This window comes from Lichenostomus cassidix, chromosome 9 (genome assembly GCF_008360975.1).
Source record: "Lichenostomus cassidix isolate B80296 chromosome 9, HeHo_3.0, whole genome shotgun sequence".
Lineage (NCBI taxonomy): Eukaryota > Metazoa > Chordata > Aves > Passeriformes > Meliphagidae > Lichenostomus > Lichenostomus cassidix.
In genome coordinates, this window is record NC_139490.1 from 17,033,117 (window position 1) to 17,058,040 (window position 24,924).

A 24,924-nucleotide genomic window follows, 5' to 3' on the forward strand; every position below is an offset into this window, starting at 1 on the left:
GCCCGCAGCCCCAGCCCCGCAAGCGCAGCTCCCCATCCCGCCGGGCACACGCTCCTGCGCCCTCACCGGCTCTCGGGCCCTGCCCTGTCCAGAGGCCGTGATCGGGAGGTAGAGGGTCCCCCAAACGCACAAACCCGCTCGCTCTGTGGGACGGGGAGGAAGAGTGAAACCTGTGTGAAAGGAAAGCCATCTGGCAGCGGGGGAAGCTGAACCGGGCAGCCCCAAGGGTCTCCACGGCCGGAGACCCAAACCCAGAGGTTTCTTTCTGAGGTGTTTATGGCGAGGGTAGCGTGGAGTACAAAACAGCAGCTACAGGCGTCCGTACACAATAGTTATGCCAGTCTTGACTTTCTTCTTTCGTTCTTAGGGTTTTTTGTGTTGGTGTTTTTCGATTTTCTTTCTCTCTTCCTCTCTTTCTCCCCATCTGCCTTTCCTTTCCTTTCCTTTCCTTTCCTTTCCTTTCCTTTCCTTTCCTTTCCTTTCCTTTCCTTTCCTTTCCTTTCCTTTCCTTTCCTTTCCTTTCCTTTCCTTTCCTCTCCTCCAAGCACACATTTCTATATGCCAAACTGTAGTCTCCTCTCCACTTCCCCTCCCTTGGAAATAGCCGGGGAATTCGCTTCGAAACCCGTATGAGAAATGAATTTGTGCGCGCAAAGCCGGAAAGAGTGTAATTGATTTATTTCTAATAGAGGGGAGACCAACACTGTTTATCGTTCAGAAATAATCGCCTGTGTTCTTAATAGCTCTAATTTTCACTGTCCATTTGATGTGCTGCAGGTTTAATATAGAGCACTTACTAATCCAATTAAAAGTGCACCTGGCCTGGAAGAGCTCTGTAATTAGCAGGAGCGTTTTTAGCCATTTCCACTGGAAAACCGTGAAATCATCTCTGCTGGCCTAAAGGACTGTAATATGGGAGTGGGGGCGAGGAGGGGAGGGAGGAGCGGGGCCAAGCATTCGTGCCTAATCTTTTTGCCTTGAATTTTTCACAGTCCCCGTGCGGGAAGATGAGGCTGTTTCATCGCGGGGCACTCGGTGTCTGGTAGCGCAGGACCGCGAGGGCGAGACTAGGTGGGTTTCACACCGCTTTCCCCTGCCGTCCACCCGAGCCCGGCCCGGGAACCTGTCCTGGGGAAGGTGGCTCGGCTTTGGGGCTACGGGGAGGCTCTGGGGAGGCGCGGGCCACGGCAGCCCCACGGTGCGGGGCGCGGAGCGGGCAACCGGAGCTGCTGCGGGAGCCGCCGGCCGTATTGGGGGAGGCGTCCAGGCCGCTCCTGCCCCAACCCCGCAGCGGGAGCAGCGGCAGCTCCGGAGCTCCCGAGAGGGTTTCTGGCAGGGCCGGCACGGGCTGGGCCTGCCGGGGCTGCCCCGGGCCGACACTGGCTCCACGCAAAAACACGCACACGAAGGAGCGTCGTGAAAGGAGGGGGGAAGCAGCTCAAAAGCACTGCCCAGGCTGGCTCTCCTGCCGAAATGAGGATCTCCGCTCCTCCTCCTCCGCGAGTGAGGGGTCGAAGCAGTCCCCATTCGCACCCCTCCTCGCGTGGAGGAGGATTACGGCCCGAGCATCACTATGGCACCCATCACGATGGGTAGGAAGGGTTTCTGCTCCCATGCTCAGGGCCGCAGCGGTATCGGTGGGGAGTTAGGTGGCCACGGGGATGCTCTTGGCGCCGGGTGCACTTCGTGCGGCCCTGCTCCCTGCCGCGGGGTTCCCAAGTGCGAATTAAACCCCATGTACCTTCGTCCCTTGTTTTTCAATAACAGTTCTACCGACTTTCTTCCTCCAGTAAAGGACGCTTGGCCAGTGGCGCGGCGTGTTTTGTGGAGCGACGGCTCGGGCCGCAGGGCTCCAGCCGCCCCGGCCCGGGTGCTCCCCGGCTGCCGCAGGAGCTGCACAGCCCGCCTCGGCCCAGCTCGCACGGGGCTGGCTTTCCACAGGGCTCGCTAACGGGTTTCCCAAAGCTTCGGCCACCGGGGTGTTTGTAGAACACAAACGCTTTGTGAAATACACCCTGACTTTCACTGCGTGCGAACTTTTCCTGCCAGCCTTTTCCTTGGGGTGAAGGAGCGTTCCCGGGCAGCACCCTGTATTTGGATCTGTTTGTGTGCATTTGAAAGCCAGGGAAACCACTCGGTTTGGTGGCCGGCGCGTGGGGCTGGAGAGAGAGGGACCACGGGCCAGAGCCTCCCCGGCGTGCAGTGGGTGTCGGTTCTTCGGCGGACCCCTCGCCCCCCATTGCGGAGCGCAGGCGGACGCAAACTCCGAGTTTCCCCGGGGGCCGCGCAGTGCTGCTGCCCGTCCCTCGGCCGCCGGTTCGCTTATTATTGAGGTTCCCGATTTCTATCTAAATAGCCCGAACCCCCGCCCTCCCTGGGGCCGGCCCCGGCCCCGCAACTACCGTCCGGCTCGTAAAGGGAACGCGGACTGGGAGCCCAGAAAACATTTTTCCCCCTCATTTCAAAGGAGGAAACCTGAGCGATTCTCATCCTTTTGATTGATTAAGGTCTTGAATAACTTGAAGCTCGGGAGTGACAGTTCCTGAATAGACGATTGCAAATAAAGAGCCCTGTGGAAAGCCGGGCTGGCACTTCGGAGTGTAAAGGAGGCGAGTTTGCTGGCACTTACCAAGTTATAAATAAAAGGCCGTGCACAATGGTACCTTCTCTAAGGACAGACAGTCTTTACAACACTCCTGGCGTCATATCCTGCTGTGGGCACTCCAGCTCCGAGGCAGACTTTACCTCTTTTATTTTTCCAGCAGTTTAGTTTGAATACTACAATAAATTCCTGGGAACAAACGCTTGTTAGTAAGACTTTAACACGCACCGCCTCGCACCCATACGCACTCGCATATAAACGCTCACGCACACGCGTGAAACGCAGGGACACCCTTGTCCCTCAAGGGTGGGTTTTTAAAAGCAGACATCCCCACGGAGATCTCATTGGCAGCTCTCTCTTTTAAAACGGTGAGCACCATTTCTTCCAGAGATGTTTCTTCTGGACGGCGAGAGTTTCGGTTCAAAGTAAATGAGTAGAAGGGAAGAATCAAGTTTTTCCTTAAAATGAAAAAGGCAGGGAGTTTGTTCCCCCCACGCCGCCGCTGGTGCTCGGGGAGCGGAACCAGGAGCAAAACCGCTTAACGGCAGCCAGGCTGGGGCTGTCCCATGTAATCCCGCAGTGACACGGGGTCCTGAGGGATGCGATGTCCAGGCCGCCCCGGCTGATGTTTCTCTTTCCGGGCTGGGGCGGCCGTCGGGGCACCGAGTAGATCCCCATCGCGGGCCGCCTTCTGCTCGCGGGCGAGAGGCCCCAGCACGGCTGTGGCCGCGGGGTCAGCGCGGGGCCGTGCCGTGTCGCGCCGCGCGGTGCCGAGCCGAGCCGAGCGGTGCCGGTCCGGTCGCGCCGCTGTCGCGCCGGCCGGGGCGATGCGCGAGAGCCGCCCGCTCGCCCAATCAGCGGGGGCGGCGCGGCCGGGCCGGGCGGCGGTGGCCAATCGCGGCGGCTCCGCCGCCGAGCCGCGCCGGGCACGGAGCCGATAAATGCTCCCGGCCCCGCGGCCGCCGCTCCCCGCAGCACCGGGGACACCGCCGCCGCCCCCCGCCCCGCCAGCCCTCCCCGCGCCCAGCCGCGCCGCCCGGCGGGGCTCCGGCCCGGCCCCTGCCCTCCCGGTGCGGGGCAGCGCGGGTCACTGACAAAGGGGCAGCGGCGGAGCTGCCTCCTCCCCGCCCCTCGGCGGCATCCCCCACCCCCTCCGGGACCGCTCCTGATTCGGCGGGGCCCGCTGACAGCGCGGGTCTCCCCTAGATCAGCCCTCACCTGGATATAACCCTGCCGGCCGCTGCCGCCGCGATGACAACTCTGGCCGGAGCTGTCCCCAGGATGATGCGCCCCGGGGCCGGGCAGAACTATCCCCGCAGCGGGTTCCCGCTGGAAGGTAAGGCCGCGCCTAGGCTGCTCCCGGTCGGGAAAGGCATAATCGCTCCGTGCAGGGACGCCGGAACAAAGCGGCCCCCCCGGCCCGCCAGAACTGGCGCACGGAGGACTCCAGCACAGCCTCCCGGCTCCCCACGGGGCTGTCAGAGCAGGGGTTTGTCTCGGGACGGGCACGGCTCGGGCCACTGCAGCCGGCGGCTCCGGCCTCGTACCCTGCGGGCGGCCCGTCCCGGGAGCGGGAGCAACCGGCCGCGGGGCCCCTAGCCGAGTGAAGGGTGGTGCTTTGGGAAGCCCAAAGTTCGGGAAAAAGTTCGAAAAAAAATTAAACTCAAATACAAGCAATGCGAACGGAATCGAAAAAGAGTTTAGAGCCGTGGGTGGGCACGGGGCCGCTGGAGCGGCCGCTCTTAGCGCAGGTAGCAGCGGTGCGAGGGCCCCGCGGTGCCGGTGCTGCCAGGCCCTGCCCGAGGGAGGACGGGCGGCTGCGGAGGCTCCCACCGCCGCTCCCGGGGCGGCCGGGCCGGGGCTAGCCCCGCTCCCCGGAGATACTGCGGCCTTCCCGCACCGTTTGCCCCTTCTCCGCCGGAGTCGGGCGGGCTCTGAAAGCCGGCTCTGGCCGAGTGCAACAGGTGAAGCCCACGGCCGCCTCCCTGCCCTGCCCGCCGGGCCGGCGGCGGGGACTCCGCGGGAGCTGCGGGCCCCGGGCGCGCTGCGGGGCGGCGGGGTGGCGGGGGTGAGTTGCTTTATAGAAAAGCAACGGCAAAAAAACTGTAACAACAATAACAACAAAAAAAAAAAGACGCAGCAGGATCCGAAGGAGACGTTAACGCCATTTACCCCCCTGCCTCCCTTCCCTCCTTTTCTAGTCTCTACCCCTCTAGGCCAGGGCAGAGTCAATCAGCTCGGAGGAGTGTTTATCAATGGCAGGCCTTTACCCAACCATATCCGGCACAAGATAGTGGAGATGGCCCACCATGGCATAAGGCCCTGTGTCATCTCCCGCCAGCTGCGAGTGTCCCACGGCTGCGTCTCCAAAATTCTCTGCAGGTACCAGGAGACGGGCTCCATCCGGCCGGGGGCCATCGGCGGCAGCAAGCCCAAGGTGAGCCCGTCCCGCCCGCCCGGAACGGGCAAACCCCAGCTGCGGTGGCGGGGAGCGAGGTCCGAGCGGGACACGGCCCGGGCTGGCCGGCACCGGGGTTTACAGTCTGGGCGGCGGCACCCGGGAGGGGTGGGGGGACCGTGCGAGCCCGGGGATGGGCGCAGACACTCACAGGGCAAAGCACCCTCGCCGTGTCTCCGCCTGTTGCTCTCAAACTTCCCGAGAAAATATTGTTAGAGTTCTTGGCAATAATATACTGTTAGTTAAGGAAATGCTGTTAAAAAAACCCGAAAACCCTCAAACGAAAATAGGGCGAAAAGGGTGATTTTTTATGTGCGCTCGGCTTCCCAGAGCCCCGGGTGTCCCCCGCTCATTGCCGCAGGAAATGAGCGCAGAGCTCCGGGCTGCGGGACGGACCGGGACGGGATCGGTCCGGAGGCAAAGCTGACCCAGCGCTTTTGGATCGGGCCCTCCCCGTTTCGTTGCAAAGCACAACAAAACGACTTGTATTTCTGTCTGTCTCTTTACCGCTCCTTCTCCTGCTCTATTTACTTTTTCTCCTTGCTCGAGACCTGCGTGTATTTATAGCTAAGCCACCGAAAAGTTTTGCGCTCACAATAATGGAGACTAATATTTCCCCAAGATAAGCCTTTTCCTTCTCCTCCTTTAGCTTTTCTTTCCCACTAAAGCGAAGTAAAAGTTTGAATTTTTATTAGAAGTTGTTGCTATATTACCCCCACACACACTTTGATTCTTCCATAGTAGCGATGCCCAAACTTTTCCTTTCGTTGTTAGGAATAGCGGTAAATTTTATAAGTGTGTTACTCAAGGCTATACCCAGCGGGGAGATCGTTCTTTTGTTCGATTTTTAATTTTATTTTAAAATCACGAGGCTACTGAAGCAAAATCCCGGTACTCGAACCTCTTCGCGTTTTTATTACTCTGGTTTTTGTTCGAAGCTGCAAACTTTGTTCAGCCGAAACTTTACTGACCTGGAGTTTCGTTGCCCGGATTCCTCCGCTGATCGCGACCCGGGATTTTCTCGGCCGCACGGCAGCCGCTGCTGCCTAATTTGGGGTTTTCCCTGCCGAGGGCTCTGTCCCAGCTTCCCGGTAACCCCGGAGGATTTTCTGCGTCGTTTCGTTTAACGCGGAGGGTGTTCGTCTCATGCGGGCCCGTTATTACCTTCTGTGTCCCTTCTTATTTCACCCTGCTCGCCTTCGGGTGTTCTCTATCGGCTTTCCAAGCGCGGCCGGTGTCGGCTCTCGCCGGCGACCGCGCGGGCGGCTCTGACCGCCCCGGGGCTCTGGCGGCGGCGGCCCGGGCTTCCCCGGCCCTACAGACTGTGCCCGCTCGCCTTGTCTTTACTGAAGCAGGTGACGACGCCGGATGTTGAGAAGAAAATCGAGGAATACAAGAGGGAAAACGCCGGCATGTTCAGCTGGGAAATCCGGGACAAGCTGCTGAAGGACGGGGTGTGTGACCGCAACACGGTGCCGTCAGGTACGGAGCTGGGGTCCGGAGGGTACCGGAGGGTCGGGGGCGGCCCGGGGAGGGCAGCGCGGTACCCGGGTGAGCCCCGTCCCCTCGGGATCGGAGCTCCCGGCCGGGCCGGTGCCCACGGAGCGGACAGCGTAAGCAGTGCCTCTGGCGCGTCCCGGGAGGATTCCTGGGCTCGGCGGGGTGTTTTCAATTAAATCGCAACTGCATCCCTCCCCTCCTCCTCCCGGCGCTTCCCCGCCGTCCCCTCCGGGCTGCTGCCGCAGGAGGGCTCGGGGCTTGCCGGAGACCCGGAGCTGGGAAGCAGGGGATGGGGAGCAGCTCGCTGTGCCGGCGGGTTATTTGCGGGACGAGGCGGGGGGCACAGGGAGCCGCAGCTCCATTTGGGCAGCGTCCGGGGGGTTTTGTCACCAGCCGTGCGGGCTCGGGGGAAGAAAAGATTCTCGGGAGCCACTGTGCCCGTGCTGGAATCCAGTGCGGGATGGTGTCCCGTGAAACCCCTGCGGGGACGGGAGAGGGAGGCTGCCTCCCCGAAGTCCCGACTGGCAGCGGCCGTGGGACACGGGCCAGCGGCACTGATGGGGGACTCTGATCCCCGGGCCGGCCCGACCCGAGAGCCGCGGGGCTGCTGGGGACGAGCCGGTTACAGCTCTGCACTCCCCCTTGAAGTGAGCTCCATCAGCCGCATCCTGCGGAGCAAGTTTGGGAAAGGCGAGGAAGAGGAGGCCGAGCTGGAAAGAAAGGAGGTGGAGGAAGGCGACAAGAAAGCCAAGCACAGCATTGACGGCATCCTCAGTGAAAGAGGTAAAGTCCCATTTCCCTCTGCTCTCTGTGGAGCCCTGGGACCGGCCAGTGCCAGTCCCAGGTGCCGGTGGGTATTGCTCCCCTTCTCCCAGAGGCTGTCCTGGGGCCAGTGCAGCGGGAGGTGTAGGGCAAGGAGTGAGCCCTGACTGCGTGGCTGCCTCATCCCATCACATCCCATTCCCCCGCCAGAACGACCTTGCAGTGTGCAGGAATGGCGCGGAGGTTGGAACAAAGATGGGAGTCACTGCTAGTTTGGCTTTCAATAAGCAGAGAGCAGGGAGGCTTGGAGGCACCACAGAGCCCCTCATCACAGCCATGCAGAGGCTCCTTTCCCAAGCCGAGCAAAAGGCTGCAGCTGCATAGAAGGGGCAGTTGCAGCAAAAGGCTGCTGAGCCTCAAGTCTCTGCAGTCTGAACAGGGCAGGGAGCCACATGTTTTGTTTTTTCTGCTCTTCAAACTGCTGCGAAGAGCATGTGTTGGTGTTTGGCCAGGGGCTGCGAGGAGGTTGCAACCTGAACAAGGCGGAGGTGAAGGGGGGACAGCTGCTGCTCCGGCTGAAGCCATGCCTGGCTCCCGGCTGGGCCAGGGTGCAGGGGCAGGCAAGGGCCTGGCCGGGCTGCCTGTGTGTGGAAGTCGCTGCCCAGCACATGCACAGGCACTGGAGAAGGCGAGACAAAAGTACCAAATGAGCTGGTCAAACATTTGTACAACTTTTCCAGCTTTTACAAAGAAGGCCTTCTATACACAATCTACACTTGGAGATGAACTTGGAAAACAAAGAGGGGGGAGTCCATTGAAACTCACACTTTGGCTTTGCACAGACAAAGCTTCAGCTAGCAGCAGCTTGATGTGAACAAAAGAAGGCAACCTTTTTATAATTCAAGGAGAAAAGAAGAGAAAACAGCCCCACAAAAGGCTGAGAAAAGACATTATGGGCTTGCAATGAGGGATGAATTATTCAATGAGCCCCTAATAGCTGATGCTCCACGCAGTTTTATGGACTCTCCGTCGTGGAAAAAAATAGCTGTTTTTAGAGAGAAAATGTTTATAGCATTTCTAGGCATCAAGGGATGCTGGTGCCATTCAAGGACAACTGAAATTCATTCTCTGACACTAGGATATGTCCTTGTTTTGTAGGAACAAACCCCTATGCCCTCCTAAAGCTTAGTTTTCAACTGTTATTAAAACTCTCAGGGAAGCTTCATCTTCTGTGTTTGTTTGCTAGGACGTGCGTAATAAAAACATGCAGAAGATGCTAACTAATTTAGAGATTTTAATGTCAGAAGGCACAGTATGATTGCCCTGTCTAGTTGCCCCCGTATAATGGGTCCAGAGTTTCTTCCAGCATCTCCTTCAAAAGAGGATTTTTCTAAGAGAGATGTGCACCAATGGAAAAATAGCTAAATTCAGTGCCCTAGTTGTTAAATAACTAGCTTTGCTGCCTTCTTGAATTTCTTGACAGAGATTAGAAACAGAAGATAGTAAGCCTTGATAATATCACTGCTTTATGGAACAAAGAGTGCTTAATAGAGATGGCAAGAGAAAAAATATTGTTATCAATATTACCCATCCCTCTGTTTCTCTTTGAAACCGTCTTCCTGTTTTTGACTGTCTGCCCTTTAAAGTGGGGCTCCCAGTTTATTATAAATCAGTGTCTGGGTGCATGGCTGCCTCCCACCAGCCCAGGGGAACCCCAAAACTCCTGCAGGAAAACCACTGGGGCTGGTGACTCCCTGCTGCAACAAGGGCTCACTCATTCCTCCCAGAACAGTTGTGTGAGGAGGCTGCGTTCTGCCTCCCGACGTACCCTCTCTTTCACTTTCTGTGGATGTGAGTGTCTTACTTTGTTTGTTTTGAGTTCAGTCAGTAGCAATTTCCCCCTTGATTCCATGGGGTAGTGTAGCCCTCTCCTGCTCTGGGCATGTAGGCTTTTGCTGCACGAACGTGACCGGACAGTTCTGTGGAAACGGCAGCTTTGGTAATCCCATCTGTTCTGTGGCAGTGGCTGGGAAGGTTTGGCAGTGTGAGGCAGAGTGTGCTCTTCCCCACAGCAACGCCTGCTCCCCCTCCCTGACTAGCAAGCTGTTGCTTAATCTCATTACTGGAGAGGCTGGGATGCTGCAGTGCGAGCGCTGCTGCTCCAGAAAACATTTGTTGCCATACTCATGCCTTACAGAGTGTGAGATTATAGGGGCAACACACCAGTGAGACCATGACAAGAAAAAATAGCCATAAAAGAAGCCCACCACTACTTGGTGAATCTGACCAACAAAAAAGGTTCTGCTTCAACTCCTGTTGCCAGCCGAGGAGCTTTGATTTCACTCTGTCTATAAAAATCATCCTGCTCTCTTGCTGAAATAACTGGCAGTGCTCCTAAGGATTTTGATGCTGCAGGATCATGTTTGCCAGCACCCACCAGCTTGGCTATGAGGCCTGGTGTGGCAAAGGGTGCCTGCTGGCAGCGCATCTCAGATGGCCTTTCTGACACTCGGGTTGCTTGTGGAATGTCCAAAGGCTATCCATGTGCTGTGCAGCAAACCCCTCGGGTGCCAGCTCAGCGCTGAGTGCTCCATGCTACAGCGGGAAAAAGTGAGGGGTCTTGTGCAGTATGAAGAATTTTTGTAGCTCTGTTCTTGGGGGTTGAGGTATCCCAGAGCGTGGGTGCCAGGGAAGGCTGTGGAATAGGTCAGAACGTGAGTCCTGAGGCTGAGCACCAAGCAAAGTATGGCTCTTCTGCTCGGGAGCTCACATTAGGGCTGGACTTTTGCTGGCACTGCCTGAAATCCCCTCCTCACTGTGGGCTGTTGGGTGGCTCAAGGAATGGTATTTTTTTCTGAGGACAAGGATAAAAATTGTCGTTTTAATGGCAACTAATTCAAGATTCAGGGAGTACTTATAGCAGAGTGGGATTAGAGAGAATGGGAACAGGATATTTTTAAAAAATGTGTGACAGAAACAGTATATCACTGGGATTTCTCCCACCATAAATATAAGTGTAGGTAAACTTTTGCATTCCTGGTGATTCTGCTTCAGCCTCTCTTCTCGAACACTTACATATGAATCTCACACTGTTTACAGATGCCACATGTGCAGCCCTGTATGTGCTGTATTTTAGCATTTCTGCCAGCGTCACCCCCAAGCCTGATTCTGGGTATATATTTAAAGAAAACTTGATTGTCAAAGTGTGTGTCAGGAAGCTGACAGCTCTATAATAGCATATCTGTATTTCTGCTAGCATGACAATTTTTTCTTAAAGGCACAAGCCATAAATAAAAAGCACGAGAAAGTTTTGTGCCTTTATATGGCACATCAGGGCTTATTTTTAGCATAACCACTACAGAAGAGGGAGTCACTTGTACCTTTGGTGGGAGTTATGTGCCGCATGGTTTGCTGACTAATGTGATAACTCCCCCCTTCATAAAATAGCTGTTGTTTTGTGGCAGGAACCAGCGGCTTTCAGCGATGGGGCAGAGCTGGTCCCGGGTGCTGCGAGGGGCTGGGGCTGGGGCTGGGGCTGGGACCCCCCCGGCCGGCCTCAAAGGGGGCTCTGTTCCCAGCCAGCGGAATTGGCCCCCGGGCCCTGTCCTGGCGGATCCTCCCCCAGTCATGCGCACCCGTCCAAAAAGAGCCCTACTCATCCCAAGCCTCTACCCTTGGCTGTACTGAGAGCAATTCAGGCTACAGCAGACTAAATTGCCTCCTTTATTTTCTTCTTACTTTCATCTTGGACCAAACCCTTCCCCCCTCTCCCTCCCCTTCCTCTTTTCTTTTTTTCTGTGTGCCTGAGGCTCACATTAATACAATTTCGGCACCACCCCTATTTTAGTGTGTGTATGTGGGGAGTTTGAAGGGGTAGGAAAAAAAAAGGACCTTAGCACAAAAGCCCTGCTCAGCAGCTCGAAAGTTCAAGCTGCTGCTGCCTCTCTAGCTGTGTGATGCTTTTCCTGTTTGTGAGTTTTGGGAAACATTTTTGCTTTGTACTGTAATGGAATTAGAGGACAGATGCTGACTGTAAATGGGACACGCGACTACCAGCCCCTAGCTTAAATATTTAGATGCAATGTTACAATTACTGACTTGATGCACAGGCTTTGAAGTGGTGGCACATGATCTAAAGGGTAGCTCTAGCTAGATGGGCTGGCAGATGTTTTGATTAGGGTTGGTCAGTATCATGCAGCCAGTTATTTTTAGATTGCTAAACTAATAAAGACAGTTTATTAAGGGAGAAGATTAACATGGAGGCACCAGATATCTGTTTGAGTCATCTCATTCATTTCTGCATCATAGACGGTTGGGTTAGTGGCTGGAGCCTGGGAGGAGGCAGATGCTGAGTTGGATTTTGATTGTGATTTTCTAATTCAGGGCTTGTCCTGGTTTTGCTCCAGTGTCCTGTCCCAGGGCACAGTGGGAGGAGGACTTACGTGCTGTGTGAAATGCTGTTGTGGGCTGAGAAGCACAATTTGTTCCTCTGCTCAAAGTTCATGGTAAAGATTCACTTATTGAATGAAATGTGGTGGCTATGGTTGCAGGCAATTATCTTCTTGAGTCAGAAATTTCATGAAGTACTCTCTATATTTGCTCACTAGCAGGTCTAAGAAATCAACTCATGTCACTTGAACAGTGTCATTTCTGACGATCTCAGAGCTGACAAGAAAACAGTGCTTAATTAAGAGAAACTCCCTAATGAGTCCTGAATTTGGCTCAAGGCAGAGAGTGCCAACAATCTTTTCTGTCTGTCATTTCCCTCTCCTCTTTCCTTATATTTTAATAGTGAGAGTCCAGAGCTGGGTAGAAAAGCCAGGTGTTGCCCAAATACAAATTCGTGCAGGTGATGCCATGCCAGCCCAGCACAGCTTTGTTTCTCCTGCCTGACCCATCATTACTGGTGGGCTCTGGGCCAGCTTTCTGCTTCCAAATCATTTTTTTGAGCTAATTATAATAATAACTGAGGATCTCAGCAATGAATAATGACCTCACCACCAAGTGAGAGTGCAATGTCCCAGCATACTGAGCATTTTTAGAAAGGTGCTAAATGTTTGAGTTTACGTTGACTTCAAAGTGGAGTTTGCTCTTCCAGAGCTGCCAGGGCAGCCCATGCCCTCCTGTCTTGAAGTGGGGGATTTTGAGGACAGTGCTAATTGTCAGACTAACTGCAGGCTAATCGTCTGACAAAAGCACCAGTAATATTTCCAGCTGTGGGCAGAAAGGGTGTTAATCTAGCAGTGACTCTCTGAAGTAATATATAGATATATATGCATCATATCCTTTGCTTGAAATCATGATTTTATTAATGGCTTTGCATGTTTTGCCATCTTAGGGACACTTTCTTCAACTTAAAAGAGTCAGTGCCTGTTCAAGCAGAATTGCTGTGGACATCCCTTTCAGTTTTTCTAATTGCATGTATCTAGAACAAAGCTGAATGTTATTTTAGCAAATGTCAGGATTGCTTCACACACAGCAGTTGATTAACTTCAATTTGTACCCAAGTTAGCACCTTATTTGGTTGCTTTGAAAATCTTCATCTATTAGACTTAGAGGGTGTCATTCTGGAAAGGCTGAGGCAAGAAACACGGTTGGTTGATTTCGGTGCGGCTAGGACTTCCTCTGATAATGCAATTTAAATATTTGGCTTTCCAGATTCTACTATGATTGCAGAATCTGTGATGTCAGTAGGGATTTGCCATAACAGACATCAGGCTTATCTTGAAACCAGCTCTGTAATGTGCTGAGCAACTGCAGCACTGTGAGAAATCCTCATGTTTGGGATAGAAGAGGGGTGGACTCGACTGGGTCTGCAGCCCTGCAGATGTGGTAACGGTGGAGTCCCGAGGAGTCCCACTGAATGGGACTATTCATGTGTGTAACGTTGCTCACGTGGGCTGGGGCAGGCAGGAATGGGGCCCGAATTTGTTCTATTCTGTTGGGAGAAAATACCCACTGCACAAGAGTGTGACTCTAATCCCGAGTGAAACTCTGGCAAAACTCTCACTGAGGGCAGGGAACTTTGTGTCTGTATTTACACAGAGGTAGCGATGGAATCAGCAGACAGACAGAGGTTTTAATTAGATAAAAAACTAATTAGTGATTAATGCTGTAAGTAAAAGCCAATACTGATAAAATCCTTAAAACAAATAATTTCTCATGTCTGATTTTGAATAAGGATTCTCTGTTGTATCAGGCAAAAATGACACTTTTATCTAACACTTATTTGGGGAACGTTTAGTTTGGTTTGGGTTTACTTATTGATAAGGGTTGGAACGGGGTTTAGGAGAGGGAAGCCAATAAAGCTGATAGTGATAAATTATCATGAGTCCCCAGAGCTGTGTAATAAAACTGCATTGGGAAATGAAGCAGAACTACAAAGTGCTCTCTGGTTAATTTAAGAAGAAATTGACTGAAACACAAAGCAATAAATCAGAGCAAGCCAGTCAACGCAAATTTCTCCATGTAAATGTCACTTTAAATCCTATGTAGCAAACACATGTGGACTGAGAAAGAACAAAATACAGAAACAAAAATGCAGGGTACTTCCAAGTGGTCCCCGAACGCTGAGCTCTCTGGCTAATAAAAATGATGTACAGTAATGTAATTCACCACAAGACCTTGTTTAGCATAGTGTGAGTGTGGCATTTTACTTTACTTGCCCTGGAGTACTCCTGCCCCATGCTGTTAAACTAATTCAGTTTAAATCACTCTGCCTAGAAAAAAAGTGAAGCGTAATGAAATTAAAACTCACTGAGGACACATTAAAGTGTGTCATGTGCTGAGATTATTTAGTTAGGGGAGTTTGATGTAATTGTTGACAGGTCATTTATTCATCCTAGTAAATAAAGATTCACGAACTATTAAGAATGTGCATATATAACTAGTAAGACAGTAAAAGGCAATTAAGCAGTCAGTTTAATGTCTTATCTTGCTGGTTGCCCTACAGTTGTTTTACAACTAGGAATTAAAATTTGAAAAGAAAGTTTTCAGTGTCCCTGGCCAAATATTGATTAAGTAGTTGTTTGCTGATGCCATTGTGGCACATAAAAAGGCCAGTGGTTCTGCCCCTTGTTGTTCATCTTCCATTGTTGCTGATTCTTAACCTCGGAGATCAAAGGAGGATCATTTCAGTTTATCTGTCTTGGAAAATCCTTCTTTGCTCCTAAACCCGTATGGATTAATGGCCAAATTGTCTTTAATGAGATGTGAAATTTGAATGGAATCCTTATTTTGCATGGTCTGTTGAATGTATACACTGTATTCTCTTACAGTTTTGTGGCTTTTTTTTTTCTTTAGCAGTACTAGATTTAATTTTGTTTTAATAATTTTATTTTTAGTATACAGAGCATTGAAATGTTACTATTGTAGCAGGAAAAACACGATGCATTTAACTGAATTTTACTAAAACGATTTTTGTTGCATGTAAACTTTTTAAGGAGTGTAGCCTAAAGGGAAAAAAAAAAGTTTTCTTTGTATACCAAATCACACAGGAGATAAATAGTCCAGGGCTGCCAATAAAAGAAAAGGAGCTTGAGAAGCCAGCCCATTCTCCAGACTGGGCTCTCAGAATAAAGGGGTCACAAACGAGCTTGCAACATTTGTTTGGTCATTTTCTTCAGTTTGGATTTTAGAGACCCTACTTGCCTCAGTTAGGGTAGTTGTGCTGTTGCTTCTCAAAAAAAGGGGGAAGTTGGATCGACGAGGCTGCCTGGAAAAACAAGCAAGAGTCCTTGAGAACAATCAGTTCCTTGTTGCGTGGCAGAAAGCTATACTTATTTCAGAGATAGTAAAATATATCCCACCACGTCCCCAGGAGAAGAGGCTGTGCAATCTGGATGTGTTTTATTGTAATATATGAATTTTCATCAGAATTTTGAGGTATGCAAATGTTAGATCCAGGTCCTGCTGCTTCCACTGGACACAGAAATTTAGCTTCACAAACAGCAGTAAGAAGCCTGGTAAAGCCAGAAAGCCTCTCCTGGTGTTCCATTAATTTTCAGGTGGGTGGGTGGATCTCCTCTCTTGTTGGGACAAACAGCAGAGTAAAGGGCTAAGACAGAAATTTTTTAATAATGATTTTTTCATTCATTTTCTTAAATACACTCTGTTTTCATTCTGTTTGCTTATCTGTGATTAAAATATCAGTCTGTGAATACTTTGCAAGTACTTGGCTACTTTAGGGGACATTTTGTCCCAGAGTAAGAGCTAACACTCTGTGAAAGCATTTTAGATACAAATTGCCTTAAAGTCCATGAACTCAACTTTTTTGTTTCCATGGAGAGCTATGGCGAGCACAGTGATATCCATGCTACCTTTTGATTTTTTTAAATGGATACTTGCCTGGTTGTAGACTTTCTGCCAAACATGATCAGTGTTTATATCATGTACAAGCCCATATAAGGACCAGTCTTAAGGATTTTTATATTTGTGATATGCCTCATGTTGGATGTCTGATCTAAAAATGACTTTGTAGTAATTTCTTTATCAGATATAATGTCACATAGATCGCTGTGGCTGGAATAGTATGAGGAATAAACTATCTGTGGCTGACATTTCTGCAAGCAGACAGCTTATTCAGCCCCTGTCAAATCTTATTCACCTTACTTAGATGAGTAGGACTGTTCATGCCAATACAATTGGAATCTCTTCCACTTACTAGCTCAGAAAAGCAATAGCAGCCACAAATCTTTGAGCAAAATTATTCTGATCTTTGTTTAAAATGAAACCAATGCGTAATCCATCTACCCCCTGTGAGGCAGTAGCACCAACCATACTCAGTGTAACCAAATTGTACTTAAAACTGCTTTCCATCTCTGTTTTTAACTGTCCCAGAGAGGATGGAGGTTATAGGCAGGCTTTAGAGAAACCAGGCTAGCAGAGTAGCAGGAATGCTTACACAGAAAATCCACTTTGCTGAAGATGGTGTGGCAGGACTTCCTTTTCATTTTGACCTAAGGGCTGGCTGTTTGATCTGGTGTGAAGTGCTGAAGGGTCAGGGAGTGAGGTGGGGGGATCTGTGCCCCAGTAAATACTCTGACACCTACCCAGCCCCTCCTGTCAGGCTGAATGGCGAGAAAAAAAATGCTCAGAACTAGCTGGAAGTCAGGACTCAGCTGGTTTCATGAACAGCAAAATAAGTTGTTTTCAGAGAGAAGGTATTTTGACAGAAAAAACGGAAATGGAAAAAAAATTAATTAAAGAAAGTGGAAAATGAAATGTACTGTTTCACGATGAAATCTTAGAAAGTACAGATTTTGAAAAAAAAATCTCTAGAATTCCATTTACCAAGGGATAAATCAAGCTTAACTCCACTGCAGATGGTGAACTGATGCTGGTGTGTGAGTGAACGCTGAATTAAATTATCAGTACTTACATAGAAGAAGAGATACTTTCAAATAACTACTAGCTAAGGGAGTGATGGTTTAAGTGAACAGTCATCAAATCTTCATGGTGTGATATTATGGACAGAGATCTACAAAATTTTTGTGTAGATTTTCAACACATATGGTGCAGAGGAAGGCATCGTGTGTACCTCTCTTGCTGCCTGTGGTGGCTATTCCCTGTGTGCTATATGACTTCACTACGTTCTTTGTCTGTGGAAGTGGAAAATAATAGAAGAAAACATTTAGGAATCTATTTAGAAGATTGTACAATAGATGTCACAGTTAGGAAAAAGCCCTGTGGGTTCATCCTGGTTTAGCACAGTTGATTTGACCTGCTCTCTTTTAAATCAACAGGCTCAAGCAAAAATGCTCGAATATTTGGCAGCTATACAGAAAACCACACAAACCCCTGTTGCTTTAGTACCCACAACTTGTTTTCCAACAAATACAGTGTTGCCTTTTGAAAACCCCTTAAAACTAACTGCTAGTCCACCTCTCCTGAACGACACTGGCACTGGTGTGAGCTGCATGTTGTGTGCACTGGGGCAGGGACTGAAGCCCCAGAAGCATTGCAGGGCCTCAGGATGCTCACACATCCTGGTAAAAACGCAAAATGGCTGCATACAGCAGACATTAAAAAAATCTTTTTATTATTTCCATCTTTGTCTTTGTTTTAAAAGTTTCTTGAGACCAGATTTTATCGGCATTTACATCAGAATGGTCCTGTGCTCTCAGCAGGGCTGTGCAGGTTACTTAGCATTGAATTTAGCCCTGTGTGAAGGTTTAATTACATTCCAGATTTGAGGGAACACCTTCACTTTCTCAGACTTAGCAGGACCTTAGCTAAACATCTATTTTTCCTGGTAAAGAAGAGATCTGACACAGTCAGTAAGCATAGTTAAAATGCTACAAGCAGAGCAAATTAAAAAAAGCTGCTTTAGAGAATGGCACTTAATTTTTCTAACACATGATTTAGCAAAAAAAGGCAAACAAACCCTCCCTGGCTCTCTGCTGGAAGGAGCTCTGTAACCAATCTGCTCCATCAGTCCTGGCAGGGTGGGAAGCAGTGCTGCTCTCTCTCTCTGCTTTCTGGCTCCTCCCTGGCTGAAGGGTGTCAGAAGGGGAGGCACACTCTGTCCCCATGTACAACATTCCTGTCCTCAACCTTTGATCCTAATCACCACAGCAAATGAAATTTTTGGAAGGACACCAGTGGCCCTGATTCTAATGGTTGTCAAAACCTGCCCTATGGGGGTGTAAAGAGGGTTTGTCCCCAGGCTGTTAGAGGTCACTTGGCCAAGGAAGAACTTAAACCAGAATTCAAAGTTGTTGTGCTTCTCCTGTATTGGCAGTTGAAAAGATGGAGTGATGACTGATGACATAAATATTTTTCTTAATCTGACATCAGGAACAGACTTGTCAGCCCTGGAAGAGTAAATCAGACACAGAAATTTAAAGTGAATATTAAAAAAATCCTAAATATAGCTTGTATCTGAATCCTGATAATGGCAATTAAAAATAAAAAATAAAACACCCCAGAAAAGTGCTATGAGGAGAAAAAAAAGGATCCTCCAGGTGGTCAAGGAGTGGAGGAGGGACTCACCTGTTCCTAATCTTGAGTGCTACTTTGCAGAAAAGCGACTACTCTATTAAAGAAATAGGCCAGCTGGTGCTTTTTGTTTGGCCACTGGTTAGCCAAGGGAGAGCCTATGGAATGGTGAGTTTCCCAGGATGGCAAGGAGGGAACTCCTTTGGAAGCACTTCTGTGTTACTCCTCCTGCTTTTGCCTTTGGGGTTTTGTGGTGTATGGTGCTCTTAGGGTGCCTTGGGCCCCTTTTCAGGGCTGCATCCTTTGGTTAAAAGACCCATTGTGCTTCTGTGAGTGTGAGCTTGAAGCAGTGAGCAGAGCCCTGCGATTCAGGGCTGGGTGCAGCGCTGGCTCCCAGCCCAGGTGGGAGCTGGGGCTACCCTCTGTCCAACCCAGGAAGTTCCTTGCTCTGCCCTTTTCTTCTGGGAGGCTTGCAAGTGATTTCTTTCTATTTTTTGTGAGGTTTAAATCTCCCACGGGACCGTTGTGTTCTCGAGGTGGTCACAGCTGTGCCCTGTAGGTGATGTTTTGCCCTTGGTGACACTCAGCTCTTGGAGTGGGTGCCCCAGGTGCCTCTGATTTGGGCTGAAGGGCTTTCCCCCACCCTTGCACAGCTGGTGCTGGTTTGCTGCTGTGGAAAAGGGGCTGCCCAGGGCATCTTTCCATAGGCTTTAACTTCCTTCTGACTGGGCTGGGGTGAGTGTAGTTCTGAGTCTTTGAATTGGGAACTTTTTTATCCCTTTTGAGAAGGAAGGAGTGCTCTTGGTGACTAATACAAGTAAGGGATACCTCTAAATACAAACAAACAAGACAATAGTGGTCCTGGCAAAATTGGTGCTGGAAGAGTTGGCTTTAGTTTGAAGGGGAACTGGTTGGAGTTGCTACAGTTTGCTCTGTGTTTCTTGCAGTGATTTTCTGCATTACCAGTGCCTGGAGGCAGTTGAGGTAGGACAGCTCACTCCTCCTTCCCAGTTATTGGTCTCTGCTGCTCCTGTGTGGTTCAATTTTCTCATTGTATCTGTGGTGGTTTTTCTTTTTGTGTGGGTTTTGTGTATTTTGTTTTGTTTGCATTTACCTATTTCTTTAAAGAAATGGGACCAACGGTATTTTCCTCCCTCAATAGTGCTTCCAAATGTCTGGTGTCCATAGGTTCAGCTGTCATAGTTCATCTGCTGAAACTGCAAATCCAGATGGAATGATGCTCTGGAGTGAATGCTTTGTGGCTAGATAGGATTGCAGCCTGTCCTTGGACAAGGTGTTTGGCTTCCAATTTTTGGGTTTGCAGAGTTGGGGAACATCAGGGGTTGTGTAGAGGGGTCAGGGGGTACCCTCTGGTCCAGGGGCCCATGGTGGGGACTCCCTAACTCACCAGATACTGCCAGTCCTGGCACAGAGCAGCAGGGGTGTGCTTTGGTGAAGTGGTAAAGACTCTGCAATTTTATTTTTAACAGTTATACCACTATTTTTTGAAGCTAAAGCAGAACAATAGCTCATGTGGTCTGAGATCAGGTTCATGGATTCAGAGGTGTTGTTCAATTTACACTGAGGCTCTGAGCCACAATGTATTTACTGGAGTACAGCAGTAATTGATGCATATTTTTTTTGCTGAGTCTCCCATAAATACCCTGCAATTCCCTCAAATATGTGATGTGAAAAATATATTCAATAATATATACAAATAATCATTGGTTCTAAGAGAGTATTTGATGCTTGAAATTGATGTGGTTGTGACTGGGCATGCAGGTCTTGCACTGGTTTCTCTTCTGCAATTGCTCTTGCATTCACTAAAAATATATATTTCATGGATAACTGTTAAAATATTTTTTTTTCTTTCTAAATTATGTTTATTTTTTACTAATGTACTTGTTAAAACAGAAATATGTACTGAGCAGAAAAAGGAGACAAAAATCATATTTTAAACATTCTTTTGATGTACATTTCCAGCACTTATAGTTTTAAAATGTAGCGTTCCATCTTTATGCAAAAGAATGCATTTCTCAGTGGTGGGATTTTGGGTTACACAGGCTGAGTAGAGATGAACTACTTTGATTTTAAACTTTTATTAAATGAAAGCTGTAATTTATTTTATATGCATTCTTCCTGACAAAGAGAAATAGTCCAGCAACTTGGACATGACGTTATGAGGCAAAAAACTGAGGATAGACTGGCTTAAACTTGTCAACAGGTCTTTAAAAAAAAAAAAAAAAGTTTTAAGATGTAAAACTGCAGTAGAACTTGCAGTAAGGCAATATTTGTGAAACAAGTATTTTTTACTGATTTCTAAAGTTTCAGGAAAATTATATTGTTCGAGTCTATTGCTTAAACTGTAACTTACAGGTTTGGTTTTGTGTGTTTTTCTTCTTTTTAAACACCACTAATTCCTGTAATTAATAGTGTCAAGCATGTGGGATTCCTCATAAATCTGAAAAAAGGCTTATTGAATTTAATGGCAAGACTTGCATTGTCTTTAATGAAATTTGGTCAGACCCTAAACAGAGAGGGTTCTTTTTCTGGCTCTTTTTTTTCCTTTCCTTGAGGGAGAAAAAGTTTTTTGAGTTCTTCTGAGGAAACTGAGGAATTCTGGCATTCCTGGGCATGAGAGGAGAATACTGATTAGAATCAGGCAGAGAGCAAGCAGGTGCTGAGCATGTTCATTGCTTAACCCCCTGCCCTGCTCCTGCATCCCTGCCTGACCCAGCGCACAGACCCTGCAAATAGCAGCAAGTTGCCAGATGTTGGGGATGTTTTCAGTAGGGTGATTATTCACCAGGTCTCGTCTAAAACCGGGGAGTTCCTACAATGGTTGTATTTCATGTTTAAAGCTGGGATGGATAAGCCATTGCAGACAGTGTTGGGGAAAAATACTGTATTTCTGGGAGTGAGAGCTGGCTGTTCTGTCGCTGGTGTGTGTCTGTGGTATTCCTTTTGCAAAGAAATAATGCAAAAAACGAACAAGTAGAGCAGATTGCCTGAGGGGGAAAAAGCTGTCTAATTTCTTTTTTTTTTTTTTTAATGAACAAAAAAAAGATTTTATGGCTTAGAAACAGTACACCCTAAAGAGAGGTGTGTTTAAAAGTTAAGACTCGAAAGCTTTTGTCTGCAGAATAATACGGTTGGTGTAAAGAGCGGCACAATGGAAGTCTTTTCTTCCAGTTATGTATGGACGAGCATCAGTCAGCCAAGGAAGAACTTCAAAGGCCAAAGTGAAAACTTGCCAGGCTCTTTCTTTCCTGACAGGTTTGTCTTGAGGTAGGATGGGGAGAGCTGTTTGTGCTGGGAACTGGAGCTCTCCTCCTGTAGCAGGGGAGGCAATAAATCATGTGCAAACTGAGGTACCCAGCCTCAACTATCTCTGTCTCCAGCTGATTTGCCTTTTTGGAAGTTACTAAACCATCCCATCTCATGAGTCTTTTATTGCTTGTTCATAAAGGGGTCTCAAATTCCCCTTGCTGGAAAGGCACCATGCCAGATGGAGAGGGAAGATGATCTATTTCTTTGCCTCCAAAAAAATACTCATCATTCATACACTGTAATTTGCTTTTAAGGTGGAAAAATAGCCCTGATGCGTTTTAATATAAGTGGTCCAAGGATATAACAGCACTACATTAAAACAGCAATTGAACTTCATGTCTGCAATTGTGTATGCAGAGTGTCAGGGCTGGTAAAGGGGATGCTTGTGTGATAGGAAATAGAAACTCCAAATAACATCTAGAAATCTTTTCATCATGATCTTGCACCATCATATTATTTAATGAATTTTTTTTTTTTTTTTGCTTAGGAATTTATTTACAGATTGTTAAATGCTGCAATCTAGAGTAACTTATCTTCTTTTAAAATGGGTTTAGGTAGCAGTTTTAGTGTTCTGTGTGAGGCTGTGCTCTGGAGGCACTGCTTTAGTGGACTCCGTGTATCATATCAGTCTCTGTTAAGGGCAGAGACACAACAGAGAAACCAGAGCAGATCTGGTGGAGAAAGCAGCACTTCTGATTTCCCAAGAGCACAAAGCAGAGCAGTCTGTACTGCAACCCTAAACTGTGCTGATGCTCCTGCTGATGCACACAGGGCTATTCTCTTTCTGGGGAGTGGGGTAGGGAAGACCAGGCACATTTTGGTGGAACAAAAGAAATCCTGCAGCATCTTTTCCCTCAATATTTGAGAAATGCTTGTACTGGTAACCCCTCTGCCAGCCTGTGGCCAGGAGCAGTGTGTGAGCATCAGTGAGTGCTGCTTGTGCTGCCACAGCCCCTGGGGCCAAGCAAAGCTGTGGGTGCAGAGTGCTGGGTTTCCTCTCTCAGGAGCTTTGTAGCAGTTTTTCTGAGGTTCAAGGAATGGCCACGTAGGCTGTTATCCAAGTGTGTGTGGTGCAAGCCTGGGTTTGGGCTTCAGTGCTGCAAAGAGGAGACTGTGGGGTTTTTCTGTGCTTTCTCTGTGCTCCTATCCTGATCAACCAGCTGTGCCAGACTTAAAATTTGAGTCCCTTTCCATGACAGCCCTCATTCATTTAGCTATGCATCAAGCAGGGAAGAAGAACCAGTAATTATGAACAAGCTGGCAACACTGTGTTCCAGTAACTGTTTCATGGTGTGTTTGAGTTGATGGCTGCAAGAATGGAAAATAAGTCTTTGGGATGATGTGGAAGGTCTCTGTTTGCATGCTCTGTCTCTTGGCTCGAGCCTGCTCTACATGCTCAGGCATCCTTGGCTTCAGTCAGGCTGCTTGAAGGAAATGGGGTTTCTCTGAGGGTTTGATTCAAAATCAATGATTTGCCCACAGCAGCAACAGTTATGATATTTGCTAGGGGTGCACTGCATGAGTTGTTTAGACAAAGTCTGTGGGCTGCTTTGAAGCCATCAGTGGAAGGTAACAGAAAAACCAGCTTAGTGTTGGCTGGCTTAAATTTCCTGCATAAGGGTTTGCACACCTATTGAGGAAAACTTCTGAGGAAAAATTCTCTAGGTGAAAAAAACATGGGTTCCCACTGTATTGATGGTTTCAGGTGAGTTCAGCTTTACTGCTGAGAAAATTTCATTTAGCAAAGCAAAGGGGTGTTTCACAGAACAAAGATGTGCAGTTGTGGCAAATGGTCGTTTGAAACAATGATACTTTATAATAAATTTCAAATGTGCAATAATGCAACCAATTCTTTTTTTTTTTTACTTTCTGTATAACTTAATACCATCTAACTCTCTGAAAATCAAGTCTATAAGCAATCACTTACAATGAATTTTATCTTTCATTTTGGGAAAAGGGTGAAAGAATAAATAGTATTTATAGCTGAAAATGGGACAACAGGCTTGAATTTGTTAGAGTGCTGTCAGCAGGATTTTAGTTTTTCAAAAGTAAAGGAAAGAGGAGCATTTTGGGTTTTAGTTCTGTTGTGGGCTGACAGTCTTAGACCTTTAGTGGGAATTGGATAATCATCCTTGTTTTGCATCAGCTGTACAGAGCTTAAAACATCATCGGGAAATGAAAGAACTTGTTTCCTGCTTTCATGGAACAGTTTTAGACTTTTGCAGTTTGAATGTAACCTTTTCTGGCCATGATAAAGTCCCATCTCCCGAGTGCTTGCTTTTATAAAATAATGTCTCTTGACTTCTCTACTGGAAAAGTTCTAGATAAATTCATAGTATTATCTTTACCCTATTCCTCCTCCAAATTTAAACCACTTTCTATTTGCTAGAGATCGAGATGGGGAAAGTTGAGGACCACGAGAGATTTTTATTTTGCTGCCACTTTTCATCAGATTTTCCTCACTCATGGAGTGCCACAGACACTTGTAGAATGAGTCTCTACAGGTATCAAAATCCAATACAAACCTGAAAATTTGCCTGACAAGTTTTTGTTACACAAATATTCAGGACACATCTGGGCATTTATCTGTGTCTGCCCTTGATTGCATGGGGAAGAGAGCTGTGTAAAGAGGTCAGTACCAGGTTCAGTACACTTAGATTCAGCCACCATTATCTCCTTTTTCCTGTATATTTCTGTAGTTGCTGTGTATCCCTGATTCAAATTTTACTAAAAGAACAATTCTTAATCTCCTTTTGTTTGTTTTGATAAGTTAAAAAGAGTAAACCAACATAATCTGACATTTTGACTTAATGACTCTTGTGGAGCAAGAAATAATAGGCTGAAGAAATACAAAATTGTACTTTCAGGTAGATTTTCTAGTAAACTGCCAGGAAATAGTGCTATAGCATAAAATATGTTTTTAGATCAGATCCTGGACCTGGCATCAAATTTGATGCCTGCTGGCATCAAATCAGAGTGTTTCCTTTGTTGAAGTCTCTTGATTTCCAGCAATGTAAGAGAGATCTCAATCTGGCTAATGGATAACTGTGTAGTTTGAATAACTGAGGACTTCTTCCTGAGCAAGGACATGTAGGATGGGCTGCCAGGTACTGGATTATTTGTTTTGGGGAAAATTTGAAAGATTTCTGGTCACTTTTAGTACAGCTTCTGTAATAAGGTGGTAAAGAACACTTCACTGTGATATATGTGCCTATTGATATTAGTCTCCTGAATATATTGCTAAGAAATATTGCAGATTTTAAGGAATGATGCTCTGTGACTTCTGCTTGTTCTATGTGTGTGTTGTCACATTTCACACACATTCTGCAGATAC

The 24,924-nt window shown here is 48.1% G+C and overlaps 1 protein-coding gene across 4 annotated transcripts in view; it reads left to right on the forward strand.

Annotated features, from left to right (window-relative positions):
• Nucleotides 1-3,582: 3,582 nt before the first annotated feature.
• Nucleotides 3,583-24,924, forward strand: part of PAX3 (paired box 3) — a 75,236-nt gene continuing 53,894 nt past the window's right edge. For 2 of the 4 annotated variants that reach the window (XM_085069664.1, XM_085069667.1), the window contains exons 1-4: nt 3,583-3,938; nt 4,804-5,039; nt 6,413-6,542; nt 7,209-7,343. In XM_085069664.1, the coding sequence (XP_084925790.1) occupies nt 3,854-3,938; nt 4,804-5,039; nt 6,413-6,542; nt 7,209-7,343 (586 nt within the window). In that variant the 5' untranslated portion in view covers nt 3,583-3,853. The remainder of the gene's footprint in view (nt 3,939-4,803; nt 5,040-6,412; nt 6,543-7,208; nt 7,344-24,924) is intronic. The other 2 variants (XM_085069666.1, XM_085069668.1) reach the window with 1 other exon arrangement.